Here is a 26,919-nt window from a genome sequence, read left to right as displayed (position 1 = left end):
TGGCTGGCTGAATGACTGGTTTCTTGCAATCAGTGCAACACAGAACGCGTTCCAGCTCGTCTAGTTTGTAAATAGCGGCAGTCAATCAACAATGTGTGATCGCGAGGGTTTACAATTTAGAACGCGCCCTCAGATTCCACGGCCGCTGCAGTAGTGAGCCAATGCTTCAAATGGTGACCTACTATTCATCATTCACAATAAATTGCACATTCCCAATAAATAAATTAACCTGAGCAGCAAGGCTACACAATGCAGGAAACAATGCTCTTAATGGATTGTCATACATTACCTACTGTATAAGGCCGTATTTCAATAAAACTGTCACTCAAAATAATTGTTTATTTCCATATCTGCAAATATTACCTCAAAAAACGTCCAATAATAAGAGGGGAGTTATCTGTAGTCTCTATGATCACATTGTCTTACAGTACAATATAAAGTTGTATGAAATGAAGACTGGACATTTAGCAGCAGGTACAAAATAAACATATTTCAACTCCCACATAACATAAACAAGGCGTGAGTGCTTCTGTAATGACCTTAACCAATTCAACAACATTACACTACATGCATCTGGGCAGTAAATGTAAAAATTCTAACTGGTAACTAACTCTTAATAGCAAACTGGTCATGTGTACCGAACTTCTCTCTACTCCCGTAGGAGAGAAATAAGTACAGCCCTTCTACTGTGAAAGGTCAAGGTTTCCACCATCTACAACTTTTCAATCCTCAACAAAACAAGGCAGAGCTCCATGTGTCTTTCAAAGACAGAAGGGAATGTAAACTCAGCCAACCATTTAAAAGAAACCCGTATTTCCATGTAAGCAATAATTTCATTCAGCAGTAGACAGGTTAATACCAGAAGACCGGTTAGAACCTATCAAAGTACAGTAGATAAAAGGCTGGGTAACACAGTTTCCACTTAATCCAAACCCTTTATCTAGAAAAAGTGGCGTATAGCCTATTCCTCTCTTTCCTTTACACATGAGTCTAATTTAGTCTTAAACTCTACCTTATATGTATAAAATCATAACTCCCATACTCAACGTGGCAACCCAGTGGCTTAAAAACAAATAAAACAAAATGATACTCAGAACTCACCATGATACTCAAGTAAAAGTGAATAATACTTATTTTTCAAGTAATCAAATATAAACCAGCAATTTAAATTTGTCTTTCAAAATGTCTATAAATGTGGGTACTCTGTTGAATGTTTATATCATCATAGCAGTTGTCACTTTTTAAAATACAGCCATATACTGTTTGCACAATCAATTAAGTCCTCTCATATATGCAACATGAAAAAAGTATTTATATTGGTATATAATATATGTTATTATTACGTTATCATCCAGTCGTTGACTGCTTATAAATAGGAGAAAGGAAGTGTGGTAGTCCATGTCACTGCTCGTTCATTTCACTTGGGATCCTCAATAGTGCCTTTGCTGAGGTCTGTCATTTTGGGGTATTTGACTTTCTTCTGGTCCAGCTCGTTCTGAGCCCATAACAGCAGCTTGAGTAGCTTGGCCAGTTTGGGTGTTGACTCCCTGTTCTCATAGTCCAGCACAGCCTGGTTCACCTCACTCCACACCTGAAGAGCATTGAGAAAAGAAAGAAAGGTGTTTAAATTACAGGAATACAGTCACACATAGAACACCCCCAAAAAGAGACCCTTTTACTCATGCACATTAAGGCTCTTTCTTTACATTAGTAAAATATGTGTAGTAAGAGCTGACTCTTCAACATCAGATTTGCAACTTATCTGTTTACAGTATCTTTACATTAATATTGGATGTGGTGTGGCCAAAGCCACATTCCTGCTTCATGTGTGTTTGCAGCTATTAGCATACTGTAAATACCATAGTATATAGACAAACAAAATAAGGATCTAAACCATATTGCACATAATGTTGCACACTTGATTAATGCAATGATTCACAAATGTGTGGAAATTTTAAAAGCATTTCATTTTCAATTTGGCTAACAACAAAAACACTGTCTCCTGGAATTAGGATAATTAAGGTCATTCTTGCATGGGCATGTGGCATCAGAGAGCCATTGTCTTTACACTATACCACTCAGAGGGGGTACACATGTCCCACACTACCTATGGAGGTGGCTTGGGAAAGAGCGATTTGAAGCTAGATTGGTCTCTTTACCACATAAAAATACAGTGACCTCTGTAATTATCGGGACAGGGTTTTCTATTTGTTCCTTCTTCTTTAGGGTCAATACTTCAAAAGGTTGGATTAAAAATCAAACAATGACTATGAAGTGCAGTCTGTCAGCTTTAATTTGAGCATATTTTCATCCATATTGGGTGAACCGTTTAGAAATTACAGCGCTTGTTGTATATAGTCCCCCCTATTTTAGGGGAGGAAAAGTATTGGGACAAATTCACTTATATGTGTATTAAAGAAGTAAACAGTTTAGTATTTGGTCCCATATTCATAGCACACAATGACTACATCAAGCTTGTGACTCCATAAATTTGTTGTATGCATTTGCTGTTTGTTTTGGTGGTGTTTCATATTATTTTGTGCCCAATAGAAATTCATGGTAAATAATGAATTGTGCATTTTGAAGTCACCTTTATTGTAAATAAGAATAGAATGTTTCGAAACACTTCAAAATGCACAATACATTATTATTTACCATTCATTACTATTGGGCACAAAACAAACAGCAAATGGATCCACCAAATTTCAGTCACAAGCTTTTTCTACTACTTTAATACACATAAGTGAATTTTTCCCAATACTTTTCCTCCCCTAAAATGGGGGAACTATGTACAACAAGTGCTGTCATTTCTAAACAGTTCACCCGATATGGATGAAAATACACTCAAAATAAAGTTGATAGTCTGCACTTTAATCTCATAGTCATTGTTTGATTTTTGGAGTAGAGCCAACGCGGAGTGCCCGGATACAGCCCTTAGCCGTGGTATATTGGTCATATACCACAAACCCCTGAGGTGCCTTATTGCTATTATAAACTCGTTACCAACGTAATTAGAAATGTTTTGTCATACCAGTGGTATATGGTCTCATATACCACAGCTGTCGGACAATCAGAATTCAGGGCTCGAACCACCCAGTTTATAATAGCCTAATAAACAATTATTACAGATGATAGGCGACACACAGACACACCTTCTGTCGCTGCATCATGTTAAGCAGGTCTCCAAAGGGCGACTCTTCTGGGTTGTCGAACGCAAGAAGAGCCAGCGTCCTCTCCATCTCTGTCAGGCACTCACGGCTCTCCTCCCCCTGCTCTGCCAGCTGTGTCTGGGCAAACTCCAATGCAGACTCTGTCTCCTGCAGCCTAATTAACTCAATCAAGTGCTGTTGCTACAAAGAGGAAAAGGGGAAGGAGAGAAGAAATGGAGAGGGGCTTTTTATGTTGACTGAGAACACATTGTCATTTACAGCAATGACCTGGGGAATAGTTACTGTGGAGAGGAGGGGGGATGAATGAGCCAATTGGAAGCTGGGGATGATTAGGTGGTATGAAGGTCAGATTGGCAATTTAGCCAGGACACTTGGTGTTAACACCCATACTCTTACAATAAGTGCCATGGAATCTTTAGTGACCACAGAGAGTCAGGACACCCGTTTAACGTCCCATGTGAAAGACGGCACCCTACACAGGGTAATGTCCCCAATCACTGCCCTAGGGCATTGGGATATTTTTTTAGACCAGAGGAAAGAGTGCCTCCTACTGGCCCTCCAACACCACCTCCAGCAGCAACTGGTCTCCCATCCAGGGACTGACCAGGACCAACCCTGCTTAGCTTCAGAAGCAAGCCAGCAGTTGGATGTAGGGTGGTATGCCGCTGGCAAAGGAATGAAATATAAGTTTTATCAAGTGTTTTGGTGTGGGCAATGAACATCCACAATAGATGTTGTTGTCTTGGACAAGCTCTGATCCTAAATCAGTCCCGAGGGCATCCTTACCTGCAGGTGAAAGTACAGGTAGCGCTTGGTGTCAAGCAGCTCTGGGTGTAAGCTGTTGATGAGTGCGATGGCCTCCTGTATCTGTCCCTTCAGGATCAGCTCTCTAATCTTTATCCTCTCATCTAGAGAGTCCAGGTCCACACTGGGCTCGATCCCAGACTCCATCCGAAACTTCTCGGCTGCCTCTTTAAACCCCTCTGCACAAACACAGACAAGAGTGAGACCATCAAAATCACAAGAAAAATCAACTGGATAGATCAAGGTAAAATGTGGGATTCTGCTTCTGTAAGTAGAGACAAGCTGAAGATTCAGAAAGGTTAACTTGGATAGAGAGCGGCTCAGATTGGAGGTTGTTTTAGCAGCAACTGACACAAAAGTGTGAATCGTGGAATACCTGTCACAAGGTAATTCATAATGAGCCGGTTCATGTCCGCCCTCTGTATGTGTACATTGTTCAGTTTGTCCATCCATTCATCTTTAGTAATATCTTCTGACTTTTCCGCGTAATTCATCATTGACATTGGGATCCTGCAAAGTTTAAATAAAAAAATATGTTAGCTAGCAAGTAGTAATTGCACCGACATGTCGAGAGTGACTGTGGTCGAGGCTGAGGTAAATTTGGTTTTATATTCACACATTCATCAGACATTCGCTAAAAGCCATTTACAAATGTAAAAATCAATAACTAATTAACCACGTCACAGAATCATCAAACTAGATATGATTCATTCTACAAATGTCTAGCATACATTTACAAGCTTTGTTTTGAGTAGAAATTCCAGTTTTGACTTAATAGAAATACATCAAATCTATCATATTCCATTTTAAACTGTATAAATAAATAACTAATTCACAGTTTGTCACAAAAACATGAAACTATGTATGATTTATTCCATAAATGTATACTTTACAACTTTTGTTTTAGGGAAAAATTCCAGTTTTGATTTGATAGAGGGCATGTAGTCTGTCTAGAGGGCGTGTGGTTGAAGTTCTAACGAGTCTGTTATACCCTATTAGAATGGGCCTGACATAAAATTCGGCATCTTCAGTAATATTAAATTAAATTACGGGGAAAAACTACAGATTGAAGGGGTCAAGTCTGGCCAACAAAGAAGACAGGTCGATGGATCAAGAGGACCAAGACAACCAAGAGGATCAACATGGAAAAGCACATTTGTTGTCCATTAAAATAACATCAAATTGATCAGGAATACAGTGTAGACATTGGTAATGTTGAAAATGACTATTGTAGCTGGAAACAGCAGATTTTTTATGGACCATTATCAGCAACCCTCACTCCTGTGTTCCAATGGCACATTGTGTTAGCTCATTTTAAAAGGCTAATTGATCATTAGAAAACCTTTTTGTAATTATGTTAGCACAGCTGAAAACTGTTGGTCTGATTAAAGAAGCAATAAAACTGGCCTTCTTTAGACTAGTGAGTGTCTGGAGCATCAACATTTGTGGGTTCGATTACAGGCTCAAAATGTCCAGTAACAAAGTACTTTCTTCTGAAACTCGTCTGTATATTCTTGTCTGAGAAATGAAGGCTATTCCATGCGTGAAATTGCCAAGAAACTGAAGATCTCATGCAACGCTGTGTACTTCTCCCTTCACAGAACAGCGCAAACTGGCTCTAACCCGAATAGAAAGAGGAGCGGGAGGCCCAGGTGCACGACTGAACAAGAGAACAAGTACATTTGACTGTCTAGTTTGAGAAACAGACGCCTCACAAGTCCTCAACTGGCAGCTTCATTAATTAGTACCCGCAAAACACCAGTCTCAACGACAACAGTGAAGAGGCGACTCTGGGAGTCTGGCCTTCTAGGCAGAGTTGCAAATAAAAAAGCCATATCTCACTAGCCAATAAAAAGAAAAGATTAAGATGGGTAAAAGAACACAGACACTGGACAGAGAGAGATGGCTTTTTCTTTGCAACTCTGCCTAGCATCCCGGAGTCACCTCTTCACTGTTGACGTTGAGACTGGTGTTTTGTGGGTACTATTTAATGAAGCTGCCAGTTGAGTGACCCCAAACCTTTGAACGTTAGTGTATGTTATGGTTCACTCTTAGTTTTCCTTATCTCCATTGTGGAACTTCCATGTTGATCATCTTAGTTCTCTTGATCCATTCACCTGTCTTCTTTGTTAGTAAGGCCTGACCCCTTCATCCTGTAGTTTTTTCCTCTAATCTAATTTAATATGACTGAAGATGCAGAATTTCTAATAGGGTATAACAGACTCGTTAGAACTTTGACCACATGCCCTCTAGACGTACTACATGCCCTCTATCAAATCAAAACTGGAATTTTTACTCAAAACAACGTTTTTAAAAAGTATGCTAAATATTTATAGAATAAATCATATATAGTTTGATGTTTCTGTGACAAATGGTGAATTAGTTATTGAGTTATACAGTTTTAAATATAATTGTATAAATTGTATGTATTTATATCAAATGAAAACTGTAATTTCTCCTCAAAACAAAGGTTGTAAAAGTATGCTAGACATTTATAGAAAATATCATACTTTGCTTGATGATTCTGTCATAATCAGTGAACACGTTATTGATTTATATAGCTTTAAATGGCATTTTATAGATGTTAATGTATTTCTGTCAAATCAGAACTGGAATGTTTATTCAAATCAAAGGTTGTAATAGTATACTAGACATTCATAGAAAAAAAATCATACCTAGTTTGATGATTCTGTGACAAATGGTGAATTACTTATTGATTTATACTTCTTCAAATTACATTTAATAGATTTTATGTATTTATATCCAATCAAAACTGGAATTTTTCCAACGACAAAAAAAAGGTTGCAAAGTATGCTATACATTTATAGAATAAATCATACCTAGTTTGATGTTTCTGTGACAAACGGTGAATTAGTTATTGATTTGTACATGTGTAAATGGCTTAGGATGAATGTTCGAATGTGTGAATATAAAACCAACTTTACCTCGGTGTGGTCGAGTGGTGTTTGAAGAACAAAACAACGTTAGTTATGTAGCTAACTAAATCCTTTATATTCGAAAGGTTAGCTGGGTATTAACAATGATATCATATCTACCATCTATACGAGGAACAGAGCAAATATTCTGGTCTCACACACCAAACCATTTAGTCTGAAATTAGCTCGCTAACTATCGTTATTTGTTGTGTTGATACTAGCTAGATGGCTAGCTAACGTTAGGTTGTTGGTGCATCACCCACCAACATGTAATTGTAACATGAGTGAAGAGTACAATACGATACATAATAATAATATATTATCGCTATCAAATATAGTAGTCAGCTTTATTGTTCAATTAAATATACCTGTAACAATCGGCTACGGATGTGTAGTTGCTTCAAGCTCTCTCGCGTGAATCACGACAACCGAACGTGATTTGGGGAAACAAAACTACGATTGGCCAGTGGAATGATGTCATGGTTACCAAGGAACAGCAGCAGTGATGGGGTCTGTTCAGAAGGGTTCAACGTTGCAAAAACTTTCAGTTAGAAATGTATTTCGTGGAACATATATTTTATGTCTTGTAGAATAATGCTGCAAGGTTCTAAACGTTCACCTCATTGTATATACCTTGGTGTAACTTCAAAGTATGTTCTGTGGAACTAACGCAATGTGAAAAAGTAAAGCAAAGACAGGTATTACTTCTTAGCGTACCCTGACGAAAAATTATTGCAGTCAGATGTATATAACTGCAGTTAGAGTGCAGTATATCTGCCGTTATTCTGCAATTACTGCATCCAAAATACCACAGTCGACTACAGTTGCTGCACTTCTTTTTTTTTTTTTTTTGCAAGGGTAGGCATACTTGGGTTTTCTCTGAAGGTGTATCTGGTTGAGAATCACCTAGGACTACTTTACTGTATTACATCTCTTCAAAAGTCCTTCAAATGCAAATGACTTCATCACGTTGTAGCTATGTTCATTTATTTTAAGTAAACATTAGTTTATAATGCAGTAATAAGGCTGAGGGGCATCCCAATCAATGATCGTGCGGCGCGCAGGTCGATTGGAAGGTGTTCGGGGGCGGGGCCAGTATACTGCTGCAGCTGTCCATGGTTGGGTTTGGTGAGTACGCGCGGTTCTCTGGGATGAAACCATAATCAGACACCGTTATTATATCTCTTTGGATCATTTCTCTATACAGCGCATCACAGCCGACTTCAAGAGGTAGGCATTGATGTGGATTGTTTATTTTTTAAACCTATTCTCCCTTGCCCTTGAAAATTACTGCTGATTTGAGCGAGTCCTGTCTTGCAGTTAGATAAGGCCAGCAACAAACCAACATGGATGCTGCGCAGTGCTGATGCAGCTACATAGATTAATCGCTCCAAGCATCGCATTTAGGCTACAAATTCAAAAAATAATCATGAATATATATCATAATATTCTAGTTGTCCTTATTGCAAAACGGACATTCCATGAATGATGATCATGTATTCCATTTATTTGAACAGCGTTATAGTGTACGGATTTTAACAGCCTCAGAGTTTACGGGTTTTACATTTGTCGTTTTTTGTGACAATTTGATTGGTCAGTCATTTGTGTCATGGCCTAAAAATTGTAATAGTTTGTCTGGAGGTTGAAGAAAGGGTATTTTACGGCTAGTGCGCCATCTCAATAAATCTAGCCTATCTATGGTAGGCTGCTTCCTTGGAAGTCAATAACGATTCTCCTCCCCAGGACCACATCACATAAAGTCTCACCATTTACACTAATTACTTGAGATGTAGGATCCAATTAAGTACATTATTTGAGTTTACGTCTTTTTTTATTCAGGGACAGGCCTATGATGGAAAATGCTCAAAATTAAGCATTTTAGCCTTACCATCACTGCAGAAGGTCCTTGACGTTTTCTGAATGCTGTAGGCCCTTGGGGTTCTCTGAATGCTGTATGCCCTTGTGCAGTCTGAAGCTGTAGCATCTTGATGTTTGTGATTTGTCGTTAACTTCTTACAGATTTCCTATCAACAATCCAAACAATTGACAGTGAGAGAGTTGACAGAGTAGCTACTTTGAAAATAGACCTCCGAAGGGTACACATTGCAATTAATATCAGTGATTTGTGTGAGACCTCAGTTCTCAATTAGACACTGAGTGACTGAGAATGACAACACTCATATCTCATGTAAGTGAATTTGTTATTGATTTAGTAATAGCTACAGGATCCTGGCATTTGTAGGCCTATTCTAAGTAGAAACCCAATAGATATACAGTAAGAATATGTGACTAGGTTGTCTGATCTGTTGTCGAAAGGAAGAGGGCATCTAGGTTTACAGCGAGATGATTTACTCTACTCTTTCCTCTTACAGGGTAGGAACCCTGCTGAGAGTACAGCATTTTGGAGTGGCGGTAGGGAACCACATATTTGTGAGAATGAAAGATATACTGCTTCAGTCAACACACAGGGTCCTATAGGCTGAAAAATAGTGTAATGATGACTCATTGGTAAATAAACATGTGCAATCCTTCCTTTTCTCTGTGTTCAGATCGTGAAGGACGTGAGGCATCATGGCAGCACAAGAACAGGCGAGGCAGCGCTCACTCTCCACCTCTGGTGAATCACTCTACATTGTGCTTGGCATTGACAAGCTAGCCACTCCCGACGATATCAAGAAATCCTACAGGTCAGTCAGAGAGGCGCAGCCACTTACTGTAGCAGTTATACTAATACTCATCAATAATAATATAGCCACATTATTTTCTAGAGTTGTGCCACATATAAATATAGTCTTATGTTTTGTTAATTGGTACTATCTGATTCTCACTCTTATGTGTTCTTAGAAAACTTGCATTGAAATTCCACCCTGATAAGAACCCAGATAACCCGGAAGCTTCTGACAAGTTTAAGGAGATCAACAATGCCCATGCCATTCTGAACGACCCCACCAAGCGGAACATCTATGACAAGTACGGCTCCCTGGGACTGTACGTGGCTGAGCAGTTTGGCGAGGAGAACGTGAACACCTACTTTGTCCTGTCCAGTTGGTGGGCTAAGGTGAGACTGCGAGGTGCTATAGGGAGGTGGGGGGGTCGACATGTAGAATTGACTTTGTGTTAAAGATTAAATGGCATATTTTATAACACAAACCCTGTAAAAACAAAACAAAGCCTCTCTAACACTGTTTTCCTTGATTGTTATTGTTTTATCTTCTTGCCACACTCTCTTGATCACTCTTACCTCTCTCTCACACACACACACACACACACACACACACACACACACACACACACACACACACACACACACACACACACACACACACACACACACTGCCTTGTTTTCTCTCTGCAGGCCCTGTTTGTGTTCTGTGGCCTGGCCACTGGCTGCTACTTCTGTTGTTGCCTGTGTTGCTGCTGTAACTGCTGCTGTGGGAAGTGTAAACCGCGGCCTCCAGAGGGCCAGGAGCCTGACTTTTATGTGTCCCCTGAGGACCTGGAGGCCCAGATGCAGTCTGATGAGAGAGGTGAGATCGACTGCTTATTGTGTAAGAAACATGTTTCTGCATGAACACAAATCACTTCATCACTGACCATTGACTTGTTTCAATTGCATTGTAATTTACTATGGAGTGCCATCATTACTGACCATCTATATCTTACTGTGTGTGTGTGTGTGTCGCTCTCTCTCTCTCTCTCTCTCTCTCTGACAGAGGCTGGTGGTGAAGCAATCTTGGTGCAGCCATCAGCGACAGAGACCACCCAGTTGACGTCAGATGGTCACCATTCTACCTATCAAACCGACATGGGCTTCAACTAAACCCCACCCCTGTCCTGGCCTGTGGCCCTGCTCCACCTTAAAAGGATGAACGAGAAGGGCAATCTGTTTAAACTTCACTAAGAGAGCCAAGTCCTGGAGAGGAGATGGAGGAGTGAGCGTGGCCCACATACAGAACTCTTTAAGATACACTTCCCCTTTCCACCCGCTCCAGAGTGGTCCACTCCCGCCTCAATGTAGGAAGAAAGAGAAAGAAAACATTTGCTTCCCTTCCGTTTGTTCTTTCATATACTTTGGCCTTTGACCTCACAAACCTCCAACCCCACAGTCCCCTATCCATATTTCATGTCATTGTGTAGCATGCACTGTTTTGAGATAAATAAATAATTGCCTTCATTTTTTTTATTCATACTGTTGGTGCACACATGTGAGTGTGATTCATTTGGGGCACAGTTTACTTTGTTTTTGCTCACTGATAAGAGAGGTTCGGTTCAGGGAGGTTGTGGATAGTGAGGTGTTTCTGTTCTTTGTCTTTGCTGCATGACGTCATCATTAAACATTCAAAATAGTGCTAGACAATTCTCAGTTTAAAATTGCCATCAGCTGATGCCAGTTATAAACACATTGCTCCTTTCTTTAGGCACTTAAACCCATAGATTTAGACTCCTGTTTACCTGTGTTTGTGCCCTTCCCATTGCATTGAGGTTATATTGTGCTGAGATCTGTGCATGTAGAAGGGTGGAAAGGGAGGGCAGGGCACACAAGCTGCATTTTATGACAGCAATATCATGAAATACTGATGATGACATTGCTTTCTTAACATTTAGTGGGTCTTGAATTTAATTGGCTTGGTTTGGTCTGTTCTTGTGTGAAGGAAGCATCGCTTTGTCCTGCCCCTAAAATCTGAATTGAATGCTTGTAATCTTGCCCCTGACTTCCCTGCATCGAAGAACTGACTAACACCAGAAGATAAATATCATACATAGGTTTGTTAACATATGTAGTCATGTATATTTGGTTTAGTTTTACTTGCCACTGTGCCACCCACAGTCCCGTTGGATTGTTGGGATGTGACCCAGACATCTCTGAGCACCACTTCTCTGCACATTTGAGTGGTTGTTCTCAATATCCAGTTATTTTATGTTTTACCTGTGCTTAATTTTCTTGTGGTTCTGAGTGTTACCCCACACTGTCTAACCCAAGGACCATGACCTGATCCAATTAGAGGGGGACATGTTTTCATTCCAAGCACTGTTAATTTATGTTTAGATGTGGGTGTAGGGAAAAGTTGGGAGCATTTGAAGAATATTATCATCTTGGTTTTTATAATTCTGTTGAAGGGAATTCAGAAGTGTTGTAATTGTCCAATGCTTTGTTAATTTATTTTTACCATCATTGAATTTTGAGTGTCGGTATTGGTACTTTCTTAGGTCATAAGTAATTTCATCAGTGGGCTAGCACTACCACAGGCAGCTCTTATCCTATAACCAGAATAGATTTATGTTTTTAATATAAATATATACAACTAAATATATGTAAAGTGTAACTAATGCATAACCTGCCATTATCTTAATTTGTTTCTTTCATTAATGCCAATTATGTTTCAATGGTTTACAATGGATGGCTGAGCTCCTCTCATCTGCCCTCTGCTTTTGATGGTATGGTTGTTTGACATGTGTGGTCCTTTTACAGTGTTTGCTGTGCCCTCCTCAGAAACCGCCCCATAGATATACCTACCTGTTATCGCTTCTTCATTGAGATGTTGGAAAATGCTAATTGTTAAATGAGTTGAATGCAATGTGAGTTCAAAAAACTACTGGACCAATGATCAGGAAATGGTTCCATAAAAATGTATAGATACAGATTACATAGTATATAGTATAATGATATAGTAATTTTATGAACTTTATTTTATTTAAGTTAACTTATTTTGTCATGTTTTGATGATGAACGGCTATAGTTATAAATGGTATGTTTTATTTTGATGTGGCCATTAAATTTTGCAACGCATGGTTTAATGGTTAAGGTCTGTTGTACATACACTTAAATATTACGTATAAATCTGGACCTTTATGTTGTAGCATGGTAATGTGTGTGTGAAAGAAAACAAAGTGGGTCATTGATCTGCTGTTGTTAAATAAATGTTCCTGAACATTTACTGTTTTCTTTATCATTTCAATTCTCATGCTTCTACAGTATGCTACAAATATATGATTCTCGTAGGCCTACCGGGACCTTCAAATAAGCCAACACTAGAATATGAAAGGCGGCTTGGTGCCTTAATATTGCCAGTAGATGGAGACAGAGCCCGTGCTGTGGAATCCTCTGTTTCGCGCCCTCGCTCACTTTACCACCTGATGGATATTTTCCCAAAGATCCAGCAATCTGCACAGGTGCCCAAATTGAGTTTCCCGCATTAGCAGCAACGTTCTTACAACATTAATTGGGAAAGTAGCTTATACTGTAAAATAGCATCGATTATCAATGTGGCGCATCTTCTGTATACAAATACCTATTGTTTACCTAACCGGAGCTCATTCCCCATTATCACACACACTCTCACGTGCGGAAGAGTAACTCTCATTCTTATAATTATAGGTTGCTTTTTTGCTCTTGAATAAACAACATTACATTTCCAATAAGACTACAGTATAGTGTTTTCTTCGCTTTTCTGTAAATGGCATAGGCATGTAAACCATTGCGTGAGGCTGAATTTGAGCATAGAGAAGCATTTGAGAGATCTAGTATCGACGAGTAGGGATTGGACTCCATTTAGCAAGAGCAACGTTAGCTTGAACACGGAAAATACGTACCAGGTTAAACTGAGTTTTTCATAAATCTGCTGATCATGAATAGGCGAGGTAAGTCGGTTGCATTTAATTTACTAAGTCTAGATTGTTCAATTGTTTAATTACCAACTGACATCCTACTCAGAATCACGCGGGTAGATACAATACGTTATATTAGACAACCTAGCCTCTACTGCTATGCGTGATTGGCCACACGCAATGTTATTGTTAGATCTACAGGTAGCCATATAATTCATTACCATGGACAGCGCACTGGTCGAAAATGAGTACAACATACTGGGTCAACACAGTGGCTGGCCTACATGATGTAGCTACACATTTGTTCAGGACATTTTCAGCCTGTCCTTCTAAGGTGGCGTTCATGACTAGACTACATAAATGTATTATTTACTTCATGAAGATGAACTGTATGTTTGAATGGCCAGTAGCTGCTGTAATTAATGTCAACAACTGATCAAAAATGTATGCCCAAGCATCTATGGTTTGCATTTCAGACCGTAACATCTATACTCCTTTAAAAGTTTGCAGTGGGGAGAATGTTTCACCAAGGAACATTTCCATTGGAATATCAAGAAATGGTCTGACTAACAGTCTATCAGAGGAGGATGAGGATGATTTAAAGATGGAGCTAGCAAAGGTACTATTACCTCTGTGTCTGTCCAGTTGCCATTTTGTCCCATTCCTCATGTTGTCAAACATTGTCACACTCATGTTTGATCAATGTGTCTCTTAGGATAATATTTTGTAAAGATTTCATTTAACATCATACCGAAATGAATGGAAAAAGACAAGTCACAGAATAATTTCCAATCCAATTATTATTACTACCTCTGGTTCCTTGAAGGTAAACTTTTCTGTAATTTTGTTCTGCTCAGACAGAGGATGAGATGCAGACATTGCGGCAGGTGCTGTTGGCCAAAGAGAAATATGCGGTGGACATCAAGAGGCAGCTGGGAATGGGCCCCTTCAGTGAGATTAAACACAACATGTCCAAAGGCTGGCATGAAGTCCAGACCTCCAACATGTAAGTACGTCCTTTGAGATGTCATCATGATATCACACTGCTTCAACCACCTATACACCATCACCACCACCAGAAAAATGTCTTAAAATAACCTGAGGTATTAGAAAGAGCTTCACAATAATACATCAGATATAGCATCAGAATAGTATCAGAATTGAAGGCATTCCAAAACTGTGAATAGATTTCAAACTAATGAAGAGCCAAATGAACCAGGGAGGTTTTGACTCTGACCTAATGTGAGTAAAAGTTGGGCAAAGGTCAATCAACAACCATGCCTGCCAAAGAAGCTATTGTAGCTATTATTATTTCTGGCAGAATGTTGTGGAAAAGCATGCAACGTCAGCACCCTGTTTTAGCCTGGCGTGATAGTTGCTGGGTACTCCTGAAAGGCACACTCATGTTTGGTACTTAGTGTTCTCCAAGATGGGGTTTTCCAAAAGTGCTGTTGTTCTCACATGTCAACTAACAAGTAATATGTGGGGACAGCTGATGGGATTTTGAGGTCAACTAGGATCAGATGCCTGTTAATAGCCTGTCTAATAGCCTGTCTTAACACTGTTAGTAGCATTAACACAACAGGCTATGGCTGGCCTGGCCAGGGAGGAAGCACTTCAGTTGGTGATAACAGAGGGGGTGGAAGTATCTGGCTATATGCACTAGGACGGGGATGAAGATGATGTACGAAAAATGTATGCACTCACTACTGTAAAACACTCCGGATAAGAGTGTCTGCTAAATAACTCAAATGTAAATGTCCATCCATGCTCACTCCATTTGTCCTGCTGCTGCTGTTGCTGCACGGAGCTCGTTAATGTGACGTTGTCTCAGAGATGTTCCTTTTTAGTTGTTCCAATTTTAAATCTACTTTAAGGAATTGGAGGAGACCCAAAAGTGGAACGTGAGGATGTGGTCGATATACAAATATGAATAGAATACCACTTATTGGGTAATTGAACACAGTACCTCCGTGACATGGAGATTGTGAATTGCCCTTTTCAACAATAAAAAAACTCCTGGCACTTCATATAGTCAACACTCTCTCCCTCTCTGTGTCTCTAGGTATAAGATGACCCATGACACTATTTCTCATGCAGGACAGATCAGCACTGCTGCCATGTCCACAATGGGTGTGGCCATCACAAGGAGACTGGGAGAAATGAGGTACCCTCAGCCTTCCCTTTACTCTTTTATTATCCTCCCATACATCCTCCCATTCTTTCCATCTTCCTTTACCACCTCTAAAATTAATCTGTCCACTATTGAGGCCACCTTTCATATTCGTCATCTCTTTTCTTAATCCGTTAAATTATCCATCCATATTTTTAATCCAGCTAAATACTGTATATTCAGCTATTTTCATGCAGTTCATCTTCACAGGACACATTTGTTGAGGACAAAGGTTTCTTCATGCGGACTTGTTTATGAATGCCAGGGAGAACACAACAGCTTTAATCCAATCAGATCAGCCTGTCTTAGTTGGCAACAATATCTGTTTATCTACTGTACTGTTCCTACAAAGCCTTTAAATGGAGCCTGTGTAAATGGTAGCTACCGATGTGATGCATTTTTTCTTTCCATTAATGGCAAGCACACACACACACACACACACACACACACACACACACACACACTGCACTGCCAATTTACACCTCCACGTGGCCTTTTGATTACTGTATCTGACCCATCTCTCCATCCCCATCTCTTTCCTGTGACGCTGCACACTTACCGGATAGAGCACTGCCTTTGCCAAGCCCACCTCGGTAAGGATAGTAGGAGTGCCTTGGCCTCCAGCCTACTGCACCAGATTGTCTCACCTCTGAAGCTTTGTGATGATAAAACATCTTGATTTCAATGTGATGTATTCTCAGACTGTTGCATTAGCTTTAGCCTCGGGGTCCAGGCTCCTCGGCCCTGCAATACTATATTACCTTAGACCTGAGTGAACTACATCAACTAACTAACTAGTTAACTATAACTAACTACTGGGTGAAGTGTTGCATTCGTTTATACCTGAGTGAACTGCTGATAGATGCATGTTAATGTTGCTGACCTTTCACCCTTCACCTAATTAAGCTGCTACTGATATTATCTATTGTTCTTGCTCACATGCTGTACTGCAGTAGGCATACCCTACTATACGTTGTACTGCTGTAGGCTTGCCCTACTACATGCTGTACTGCTGTAGGTCTGCCCCACTACATGCTGTACTGCTGTAGACCTGCCCTAATACATGCTGTAGACCTGCCCTACTACATGCTGTACTGCTGTAGGCCTACCCTACTATATGTTGTACTGCTGTAGGCCTGCCCTACTACATGCTGTACTGCTGTAGGTCTGCCCCACCCTATGCTGTACTGCTGTAGGCCTGCCCTACTACATACTGTACTGCTGTAGACCTGCCCTACTACACGCTGTACTGGTGTAGACCTGGCCGACTACATACTGTACTGCTGTAGGCCTGCCCTACTACATACTGTACTGCTGTAGACCTGCCCTACTACATACTGTACTGCTGTAGGCCTACCCTACTACACGTTGTACTGCTGTAGACCTGCCCTACTGCACGTTGTACTGCTGTAGGCCTACCCTACTACACGTTGTACTGCTGTAGACCCGCCCTACTACACGTTGTACTGCTGTAGACCTACCCTACTACTCGTTGTACTGCTGTAGACCTGCCCTACTACATGCTGTACTGGTGTAGACCTGCCCTACTACATACTGTACTGCTGTAGGCCTACCCTACTACACGTTGTACTGCTGTAGGCCTACCCTACTACACGTTGTACTGCTGTAGACCTGCCCTACTACATGCTGTACTGGTGTAGACCTGCCCTACTACATGCTGTACTGCTGTAGGCCTACCCTACTACACATTGTACTGCTGTAGGCCTGCCCTACTACATGCTGTACTGCTGTATACCTGCCCTACTACATGCTGTACTGCTTTAGGCCTGCCCTACTACATGCTGTACTGCTCTCACTCATCTCTCTTTGTCTCTCTTTTGTCTCTCTGAAACACCAGCCCCTCCTTGGGCCACTCCATCAGTGTGCCTTCTATGAGTATGAGGTAAGACACTGGGCCCGCCTGTTTCACTCTCTGACATCCCTGATATTCTGCCCTACTACTACTTCCTGCTGTACCTCCATAGGCGGTGAATGACATTTGAATTATATTAACCTCATCCCCAGGCTAATTGCGAACAGCGCTTGGGGAGGAAGACTTTGGTGAACGAGATTATAATTACATTAATGCTGCAAGTAAAAAAAGTTACATTTAGTTTGATTTATCTTTCAGTGAATCGTTTAACCTGAAATGGTTCTGTACCTCAAAGTGATTTAAATTGTTTTAGAGATCATTTATCTTTCTGCCTTAGACATTCCAATACATTCAAGTCCTTTGAAGACATGGTGGGAAGCGTGAAGGTTAGTGTCTGTGTTCTCTCACAATCACAAACAAGCGCAAAGATCAGAAAATTCTGTATTGTCTCGTCTTTGATATTCAATTCCTCATCTCTCTACTGTTTCCTGTCTCTCACACAGAACAAGGTGTCCGGGAGTCGAGGGAATGACGGAAATGTCTCTGGGTTTGGCAGAAGCCCATCTCAGAACAGTGGTTCCTTCTAACATAATCCACCTAATTGTCCCTCTTCCATCTATACTCCTTTAACCACTTTCACCTGATGTCATTGTCCACACTACCCCATCAGACATTAAACATTTTGTAGGCTGTTGATGAATGAATAAATTACCAAATACAGTTTCTATGGATTCCGTGTGGGCTATGCAGAGATATTTAACTTTTTGTTGTTGTTGTTGGAGTGGGGTAGGAGAGATTTAAAATGTCATACTGTGAATGGAATGTCATCAAGGTACAAATGTTTTTCTACAATTTTATAGAATGTAGCTTCAGTAGTGAGATAGTAGTAATGCATTTTTTATAGCTTTGTCAGTGTTGGTTCCAACCATTCATTAATTTAAAATGTTTAAATAGTATTTCCAATATCCAGCTATTTATATTGTCCTGTTGATTGAAGGAAAATATTAGTTTTGGCTTATATCCTGCTACTGCATTCTAAGAACATAACAATCCCAAATGTACAGTGAAGTATTTTTGTACTTTGAGAATTTTTAATTAAAACGTATTATATGTGGTCTGGTCTCATGTGTAATGATTTTGGATAACATAACGGTTAGCCTAACGAGATACATAAACGTGATTATTGCTGTTTCACAGTAACAGTCATTTTTGTCAAAGAAAAACGTATTCCCTGACCGGGAATCGAACCCGGGCCGCGGCGGTGAGAGCGCCGAATCCTAACCACTAGACCACCAGGGAAAGTTGAAGAAAATAACACAATATAGTTTTTAACCTTCAACAAGATTAATTAATTAATTCTTAAATGCGAAATTCCACGCCATAGCTAGAAGAATGAAATGAAAACAGTGAATCAGAACATTCACTGGGTTCAAGTTCGCTGACTTATGCTCAGTTCTTCGTGTATTTTATTGTTTCCACAGAATTAACGTGGCAAGGGCATTGCAACCAATGATTGCGATTTCATTGAGCGCTTGCCTTGCCTGGTGCAAACGCTGTATAAAAGGGCCCTGTCCACGCCCATGAGCAGCTCGTCCAGTAGGCGTCATATCCTGCACTGTATAAAGCTACCTGCCTTTCGCTCTTCAGTAGCCTGCCTATTCCTACACTGACGACACCATAAAGACCTTGAAGGGCCATTTCAGAGAATATACCCACAAATGGGCAATAAGAGTCCTTTAGTGTAATTCACTGATCTTTGCCAACCATCCTCAATCCTTTGTTGTTTTGCAGCATCACCAAACAAAAAGGTAAGATTGATTTGATTGCTTTTAGATTAAGGCAAACAATATGGACCTCTGACTATGCCATCTTCAATGTCAATTGTATAACCTATATTGTCTAATAATGGACAATGTGTTTCCAACCCTATATATTGACCTATTAAAGAAAGAGCTATGGTACTAAATTATATTGTATTTATTGTCCTGGCACTAATCATTACAAATGCACATTTCACATTGTCTTTAATAATGTAATAAGTATGTGGATTTTGACTGCTGATGTTTTAGTCTCTTTGCATCTATATTTTATCTGGATGGTCTGTTGTTTATTATGCACCTGCCAGTGTCACTGTCATTTATTGTGCTGCACGTGAGGTTATATTGTATTGGTCCCCTGCTGGCATTGTCTTTGCTCCCTAGGATCCTTGGGACCTCCCTACTCTAAACCCTAACCCTTACCCTAACCCTAACCATAACCATAACCTAATCTTAACCCTTACCTTAACCATTTTACAGTTAAACTTCAATAGGGTAGGGACATCCCAAGGAACCTGGGATAGCACAGATCCTGTTGGCATGAATCAAATCTAATTTTATTGGTCTGTACATATACATTGTGGATGTAATCACAGGTACAGCGACACGCTTATGCTTCTATCTTCAACAGTATACTAATACCTAACAATATGCACACATACAAAAAATATCAAAATGAGCAATGTCAGAGTCCGGAATATAAATATATATGTATATACAGTATGGACAGTATATACAGTTTGGACAGTATATGAATATTAAAGCTGTGTACAGCAGTAGTTATAAAGATTGAGCCTTGACTAGAATACAGTAAAACAGTATGAATATAATATGTAATGTGGATGCACATTCACACATCTAATGTGCCCCACAGCAGTAAACATTTATTTAAACTTTCTTTTTCCACTGTGCGAAGGGAATTGGTTTATCCTTGAGATGTTTTTTTTGCAACTGCCTATGTAGCACAGATGAGAATTAGGCTGGCAATCTCCAGCCATCTGGACAAGAGCTTCTGTCCTGTTTGGACCGGTTTGGACATGATAGAACTGATTTAGCATCGAACATGTAATCATGAGGTTGCTTCTCAGTGAACTATTTACTTTTGCTTATAGTAATGTAGTTTGGTTGGGGAGTAAAATCACATTTTTGGCATGTTTCATTCCACTGCAGTGTTTGAGATGTCAGTGTGAGTGTTTACCACAGTTGAACTGTTGGCAACCTTTCTCTTAGAAAAAGGTTTTTGATTCCTGTATAGTCCTGCTTACTGCTATATTCTGTTTTTTTGAGTGGCTTAGTCAGTACCTTAGAGGTCCTGTAGGGGTTAGCCCCAGTGGTGAGGCCTGCCACGCACCGAGCTGGTGCACAGCACTCTGTTACCTGGCTAGGTTCCCGGAAGTTGGGACATTATACCTGCAAACCCGGGCCCCGCACTGTCCAGTTATTTTCAGAACATGGTGTTGAAATCAGACTCTCAACTGTTGACCTCTATCACGTCTCTAAGCCAACATTGAGACCTGCCTATGATAGGCTTTTGTTAATGGATGATGCTAGTAATCATGAAATAGGTTGTCAATTTGCACAAAGGCTTTTGCACAGCTTTTTGTCTTTGTTCAGGATATTGTGTTATGGCACATTCAGTGAGATCTAGCATGCAGCATTCATAGACAATATTATTTGGCTCATCCCAGTATCACTTGCCTCTGCTTGCAAGGTTCCTGTTTCCACACTCGTAATAATCTATTCTTCTCTCTCTCCTTTCCTCTCTCTCCCTAAGGTCTTCCATCTTTTAGCGTTTTTGAAGGAAAGGTCGAAGAAAATGGCAGCAATTCCATCTACCGGCTCTCTCATCGCCACCCATGATTACTACAGAAGGCGCATAGGATCCACCTCTAGCAACAGCTCTTGTGGCAGTTCTGAGTATGCTGGCGAAGTCATTCCACACCCCCCAGGTACAGATGATCAGATAACTGCAACGGTGCCTCTGAAATGGCACCATATTCTCTACATAGTGCACTACTTTCGACCAGGGCCCTTGGGGCTCTGGTCAAATGTAGTGCAGTATGTAAGGAAAGGGGTGCATTTCAACTCACTCTCTCTGACAAATGCCTTTATTTAGGAACATATCCTCTATCTCTCTGTGCAACTTGATCTGACGAGGTTCCTAATCTTCCTTTTGTATTATTTTTCTTAGGTCTGCAGAGACAGGACTCTGGTCACTGGTGGTCTTCTTTCTTCTTTGCAAACAAACAGAACCAGCCTGGCAGCATGGTTGGATCTGAACAGAAGTGAGTTCACTAACCTAAGAGTCACATAAATGGATCAAATCCATGCATGGTTTAAATGTTGTGCTTGATTTCTCCTTTCTTTGTATGTCTAATTTTGACTAACAAGTTGTTACTAATTGTAGCCATGTACCTCTGTCTAAACAATATTTCCCTCTTGTTGCAGGAGTGGAACATACACGGTGAACAACGGTCAAGTGACTTGTATTGCCAGGGAGATGGTGTTGAAGAGGCAGCTCAGTGAAAGCAGTGACTCTGGGAAGATGGAACATGGGAGCCCACCACCCTCCTAACTCCTTCTCCTCAACACCCAACTCTTCACCACCCCATGGAGATGGAGGCAGCGGAGACTACTTTTTTTTACCTTTTAGTGATGGAGGCTGCTTTTCCTCCCTCTTTGTTTATAAATAATATATTCTATCTTTTTATAAGTAAAGACTAAAAAAGCCAAAGTTTTTTCCCCCAAATGTCTGTCTGATATCATGCTTTTTGCTGTTAAATAAATCAAAGTATTTAATACATTTTTCTTGAATTGTATTTAAGACCCTAAATATATATCTTTGTTAATATTTTAGTCTATATAAAGTTTACACACAGAAAAGATTAGGGCAGAAATTGCTCTCTAGTTATTTCACCTGATTAGCCTAGTTAGTGAGAAAGTGTAGTTTATAATAACTTACTCTCTATAACGAGTGAATATTCCTATAACTAATAGCCACTATATTGAACATGTGAAGTGTCCATGGCTCTGATGAAAGGGGATAGACAGACTTTAGAAGGAGCAGTTCTGACATCCACAATATGTAACCCGATAACAATCCTGAGATCTCCATTGTCAGGTTTGTTCATGTCATTACTGATGTGTAGAATCTGTATTACAACATGCTGCCAGCCAGTGTTGATGTACTTGCTGAATGGAATTAACCCGGTTAGGCTGCAATGTGATTAGCAACAGCTAATTTATAAAGACGATGGCTTATATAATACATTACACCTGTTCTGTTCTAAAATATAAATCAACCAACTGTGGAACATTCTGCATTACTCCAGTCATTCATATTGTTTCGCACAATCTCTTGGGGAAAAAAGTGAATGTCAACTATATTTTTGATACGGTCTTTCTATGATCTCAACATATTGGCATGATGGAGTCAACACCTGGTTATATCAACAAGGATCCAATAAAATACACTTTCAGGATTGTTCATTAAAGCATGGAGTTAATGGGAAGAGTTCACTAGTTTTACACTGACTGAAGTCATCAATAATGTTTACCCCAGTTACTGTAGTTAACCATTTAATTGAACCTACTGTATAGTTATACAAGTTATTCTCATTGAGATAAAATCTATTTAGCAAAAGAGACCTGTAGACATGGCTCTTACATACAGGCTACATATAGTTGAAGTCAGAAGTTTACATACACCTTAGCCAAATACATTTAAACTCTTTTTTTTTTTTTTTTTTTTTAGTTCATGACATTTAATCCTAGTAAACAATCCCTGTCTTGGGTTAGTTAGGATCACCAATTTATTTTAAGAATGTGAAATGTCAGAATAATAGTAGAGAGAATTATTTATTTCAGATTTTATTTCTTTCATTACATTCCCAGTGGGTCAGAAGTTTACATACACTCAATTAGTATTTGGTAGCATTGCCTTTACATAGTTTAACTTGGATCAAATGTTTTGGGTAGGCTTCCACAAGCTTCCCACAATAAGTTGGGTGAATTTTGGCCCATTCCTCCTGACAGAGCTGGTGTAACTGAGTCAGGTTTGTAGGCCTCCTTGCTCGCACACGCTTTCTCAGTTCTGCCCACAAATTCTTTATAGAATTGAGGTCAGGGTTTTGTGATGGCCACTCCAATACCTGGACTTTGTTGTCCTTAAGACATTTTGCCACAATTTTTGAAGTATGCTTGGGGTCAGTGTCCATATGGAAGACCCATTTGCGACCAAGCTTGAACTTCCTGACTGATGTCCTGATGTTGCTTCAATATATCCACATAATCTTTCCCCCTCATGATGCCATCTATTTTGTGAAGTGTAACAATCCCTCCTGCAGCAAAGCACCCCCACAACATGATTCTACCACCCCCATGCTTCATGGTTGGGATGGTGTTCTTCGGCTTGCAAACCTCCCCTTTTCTCCTCCAAACATCACAATGGTCATTATGGCCAAACAGTTATATTTTTGTTTCTTGAGACCAGAGGACATTTCACCAAAAAGTATGAAACATAGTTTTTATGGTGGTTATGGAGCAGTGGCTTCTTCCTTGCTGAGCAGCCTTTCAGGTTATGTCGATATAGGACTCATTTTACTGTGGATATAGATACATTTGTACCTGTTTCCTCCAGCATCTTCACAAGGTCCTTTGCTGTTGTTCTGGGATTGATTTGCACTTTCGCACCAAAGTACATTCATCTCTAGGAGACAGAATGCGTCTCTTTCCTGAGCGGTATGACGGCTGCGTGGTCCCATGGTGTTTATACTTGCGTACTATTGTTTGTACAGATGAACATGATACCTTCAGGCGTTTGGAAATTGTTCTCAAGGATGAACCAGACTCGTGGAGGTCTACACATTTCTTTCTGAGGTCTTGGCTGATTTCTTTTGATTTTCCCCTGTTGTCAAGCAAAGAGACACTGAGTTTGAAGGTAGAAATGACTTGTGTCATGCACAAAGTAGATGTCCTAACCGACTTACCAAAACTATAGTTCGTTAACAAGAAATTTGTGGAGTGGTTGAAAAACGAGTTTTAATGACTCCAACCTAAGTTTATGTAAACTTCGGACTTCAACTGTACATACATGTTACATGTTGTGACATAGCCTACAGTACATGTTGTGACATAGCCTACAGTTCATGTTGTGACATAGCCTACAGTACATGTTGTGATGCACAGTGTGATATGTATAGAACCCAATAGTTATTGCGGTCGCTTAAGCGTTTCATTTATGCACGGAAGATATTCTGTGCGTATGCGCAATACACTTTCACATTCTTGCCATGCTGACAGATCTATAACTGGAGAGGAATCAACAATCTGTCAACATCGAAGTTGATAGTGCAGGTGTCTTGAACCAGATTAACCAAACAGTAGTTGTTTTGTCTTGCAGACTGACCGTGAAACTAAACAGAAGAAAATATGGTTTATGTCACGTTCTGACCATAGTTCTTTTGTGTTTTCCTTGTTTTAGTGTTTGTTCAGGACGTGAGCTGGGTGGGCATTCTATGTTGTGTGTCTAGTTTGTCCGTTTCTATGTATGGCCTGATATGGTTCTCAATCAGAGGCAGGTGTTAGTCATTGTCTCTGATTGGGAACCATATTTAGGTAGCTTGTTTTGTGTTGGGGTTTGTGGGTGGTTGTTTCCTGTCTTTGTGTTCTCTGCACCAGATAGGATTGTTTTGGGTTTTGCCACGTTTGTTGTTTTTTCATTTGTGTTCATGTTTAGTTTTTCTTATTAAAAAACATGAACTCGAACCACGCTGCATATTGGTCCTCCTCTCCTTCGATGGAAGAAATCCATTACAGAACCACCCACCACAACAGGACCAAGCAGCGTGGTAACGGGCAGGAGCAGGAGAGGCAGCGATGTCAGGATTTCTGGACATAGGAGCAGAATCTGGACTATACAACTTGGGAAGAGATAGACAGGTGGGCGGTCGACCCAGGGAGAGTGCCGGAGCCCGCCAGGGATTCGCTGGAGCAGTGCGAGGAGGGTTACAGGAGAATGGAGTTGGCGAAACGAGCACGGCGGCATGGATGGAAGCCGGAGAGTCAGCCCCAAAAATGTATTGGGGGGGCACACAGGAAGTGTGGCGAAGCCAGGTAGGAGACCTGCTCCAACTTCCTGTGCTTACCGGAGGGCGAGAGAGACCGGGCAGGCACCGTGTTATGTTGTGGAGTGCACGGTGTCACCAGTGCGGGTGCATAGCCCGGTGCGATACATACCAGCTCCTCGTATCAGCAGGGCTAGAGTGGGCATCGAGCCAGGTGCCATGAAGCCGGCTCTACGCATCTGGTCTTCAGTGCGTCTCCTTGGGTCGGTGTACATGGCACCAGCCTTACACATGGTGTCCCCGGTTTGCCAGCACAGCCCAGTGCGGGCTATTCCACCTCGCCGCACTGGCAGGGCGACCGGGAGCATTCAACAAGGTAAGGTTGGGCAGGCTCGGTGCTCAAGAGCTCCAGTGCGCCTGCACGGTCCGGTCTATCCAGTACCACCTCCACGCACCAGTCCTCCGGTGGTAGCCCCCCGCACCAGGCTGTCTCTCCGTCTCAGCCCTACAGGTGCTCCCGCCTGTCCAGCGCTGTCAGAGCCTTCCTCCTCTCCAGCGCTGCCAGAGTCTCCTGTCTGTCCAGAGCCGCTAGAGTCACCCGTCTGTCCAGAGCCGCTAGAGTCTCCCGTCTGTCCAGAGCCGCTAGAGTCTCCCGTCTGTCCAGAGCCGCTAGAGTCTCCCGTCTGTCCAGAGCTGCTAGAGTCTCCCACCTGCCCAGAGCCGCTAGAGTCTCCCACCTGTCCAGAGCCGCTAGAGTCTCCCGCCTGTCCAGAGCCGCTAGAGTCTCCCACCTGTCCAGAGCCGCTAGAGTCTCCCGCCTGTCTGCAAGGACCCGCCAGAGCCACCAGTCTGCAAGGAGCCGCCAGAGCCGCCAGTCTGCAAGGAGCCGCCAGAGCCGCCAGTCTGCAAGGAGCTGCCAGAGCCGCCAGCCAGCCAGGATCCGCCAGAGCCGCCAGTCAGCCAGGACCCGCCATGGCCGCCAGTCAGCCAGAGGCGCTCCACAGTCCAGTGGGGCCCTTTGTTAGGGTTCCTAGGCCAAGGTCGGCGGCGAGGGTCGCCACTTAAAGGACGCTAAGGAGGTGGACAAAGACAATGGTGGAGTTGGGTCCACATCCAGCGCCAGAGCTGCCACCGTGGACAGATGTCCACCCAGACCCTCCCCTATTCCCTGTCTTGGGTCAGTTAGGATCACCACTTTAGGACTGTTTCCAGATAGGACTGTTTCGCGTTTTGCCACGTTTGTTGTTTTGTAATTTGTGTTCATGTTTAGTTACTCTTATTAAAAAACATGAACTCTAACCACGCTGCATTTTGGTCCCCCCCTCGATGGAAGAAATCCGTTACAGTTTGAGAAGCCATTGTACAACCGGGAGAGCTTTAAGAAAATAACCTTGAACTTATCTTACTCAGCCACTGGAACACAGGAAATGAACATTACAGGCCAGAAAAACGGTAGGAGCAATCCTTATTAACAG

At 41.2% G+C, this 26,919-nt stretch overlaps 4 protein-coding genes and 1 non-coding gene across 7 annotated transcripts; 3 read left to right on the top strand and 2 right to left on the bottom strand.

Annotated features, from left to right (window-relative positions):
- Positions 1–319: 319 nt before the first annotated feature.
- Positions 320–7,344, bottom strand: LOC135504202 (glucose-induced degradation protein 8-B homolog). The gene is made up of 5 exons (XM_064922550.1): positions 7,279–7,344; positions 4,351–4,484; positions 3,957–4,153; positions 3,153–3,350; positions 320–1,591 (listed from the first exon to the last, which is right to left on the bottom strand). Exons 2-5 carry the CDS (start codon positions 4,475–4,477, stop codon positions 1,418–1,420), a joined length of 696 nt encoding a protein of 231 aa, XP_064778622.1. The 5' UTR covers positions 4,478–4,484; positions 7,279–7,344; the 3' UTR covers positions 320–1,417.
- Positions 7,345–7,997: 653 nt separating this feature from the next.
- Positions 7,998–12,846, top strand: LOC135504199 (dnaJ homolog subfamily C member 5-like). 3 transcript variants are annotated; one of them, XM_064922547.1, is made up of 6 exons: positions 8,012–8,140; positions 9,283–9,322; positions 9,460–9,597; positions 9,755–9,968; positions 10,266–10,437; positions 10,624–12,846. In XM_064922547.1, exons 3-6 carry the CDS (start codon positions 9,482–9,484, stop codon positions 10,728–10,730), a joined length of 609 nt encoding a protein of 202 aa, XP_064778619.1. In that variant the 5' UTR covers positions 8,012–8,140; positions 9,283–9,322; positions 9,460–9,481; the 3' UTR covers positions 10,731–12,846. The 3 variants fall into 3 exon arrangements, with proteins under 3 accessions (XP_064778620.1, XP_064778619.1, XP_064778618.1); XM_064922548.1 differs by lacking the exon at positions 9,283–9,322 and having other exon boundaries at positions 7,998–8,038; XM_064922546.1 differs by lacking the exon at positions 9,283–9,322.
- Positions 12,847–12,950: 104 nt separating this feature from the next.
- On the top strand, positions 12,951–18,677 carry LOC135504200 (tumor protein D53 homolog). The gene is made up of 8 exons (XM_064922549.1): positions 12,951–13,549; positions 14,020–14,135; positions 14,374–14,522; positions 15,582–15,683; positions 16,256–16,282; positions 17,548–17,592; positions 17,900–17,948; positions 18,066–18,677. Exons 1-8 carry the CDS (start codon positions 13,537–13,539, stop codon positions 18,147–18,149), a joined length of 585 nt encoding a protein of 194 aa, XP_064778621.1. The 5' UTR covers positions 12,951–13,536; the 3' UTR covers positions 18,150–18,677.
- A 112-nt stretch (positions 18,678–18,789) lies between these two features.
- On the bottom strand, positions 18,790–18,861 carry trnae-cuc (transfer RNA glutamic acid (anticodon CUC)). The gene has a single exon. It is a non-coding gene; the product is annotated as a tRNA-Glu (tRNA).
- Positions 18,862–19,188: 327 nt separating this feature from the next.
- ppdpfa (pancreatic progenitor cell differentiation and proliferation factor a) lies at positions 19,189–22,198 on the top strand. Its single transcript, XM_064921801.1, has 4 exons — positions 19,189–19,370; positions 21,154–21,328; positions 21,571–21,664; positions 21,828–22,198. Exons 2-4 carry the CDS (start codon positions 21,196–21,198, stop codon positions 21,952–21,954), a joined length of 354 nt encoding a protein of 117 aa, XP_064777873.1. The 5' UTR covers positions 19,189–19,370; positions 21,154–21,195; the 3' UTR covers positions 21,955–22,198.
- Positions 22,199–26,919: the final 4,721 nt, after the last annotated feature.

The sequence above is a fragment of the Oncorhynchus masou genome, chromosome 18 (genome assembly GCF_036934945.1).
Source record: "Oncorhynchus masou masou isolate Uvic2021 chromosome 18, UVic_Omas_1.1, whole genome shotgun sequence".
Classification (NCBI taxonomy): Eukaryota; Metazoa; Chordata; class Actinopteri; order Salmoniformes; family Salmonidae; genus Oncorhynchus; species Oncorhynchus masou.
Note: the sequence above shows the minus strand (reverse complement) of the source record. Positions and strands in the feature narration are given on the sequence as shown.

Coding starts and splice junctions, on each gene's coding strand:
- LOC135504202 (XM_064922550.1), bottom strand. CDS start 4,477: ATGTCAATGATGAATTACGCGGAAAAGTCAGAAGATATTACTAAAGAT. Junction 4,154..4,350: donor TATGAATTACCTTGTGACAG/GTATTCCACGAT, acceptor GTGTTTGTGCAG/AGGGGTTTAAAGAGGCAGCC. Junction 3,351..3,956: donor ACCTGTACTTTCACCTGCAG/GTAAGGATGCCC, acceptor TCCTCTTTGTAG/CAACAGCACTTGATTGAGTT.
- LOC135504199 (XM_064922548.1), top strand. CDS start 9,482: ATGGCAGCACAAGAACAGGCGAGGCAGCGCTCACTCTCCACCTCTGGT. Junction 9,598..9,754: donor GATATCAAGAAATCCTACAG/GTCAGTCAGAGA, acceptor ATGTGTTCTTAG/AAAACTTGCATTGAAATTCC. Junction 10,438..10,623: donor GATGCAGTCTGATGAGAGAG/GTGAGATCGACT, acceptor TCTCTCTGACAG/AGGCTGGTGGTGAAGCAATC.
- ppdpfa (XM_064921801.1), top strand. CDS start 21,196: ATGGCAGCAATTCCATCTACCGGCTCTCTCATCGCCACCCATGATTAC. Junction 21,329..21,570: donor AGTCATTCCACACCCCCCAG/GTACAGATGATC, acceptor TATTTTTCTTAG/GTCTGCAGAGACAGGACTCT. Junction 21,665..21,827: donor ATGGTTGGATCTGAACAGAA/GTGAGTTCACTA, acceptor CTCTTGTTGCAG/GAGTGGAACATACACGGTGA.
- LOC135504200 (XM_064922549.1), top strand. Junction 15,684..16,255: donor AGGAGACTGGGAGAAATGAG/GTACCCTCAGCC, acceptor CTTACCGGATAG/AGCACTGCCTTTGCCAAGCC. Junction 17,593..17,899: donor GTGCCTTCTATGAGTATGAG/GTAAGACACTGG, acceptor TTTCTGCCTTAG/ACATTCCAATACATTCAAGT.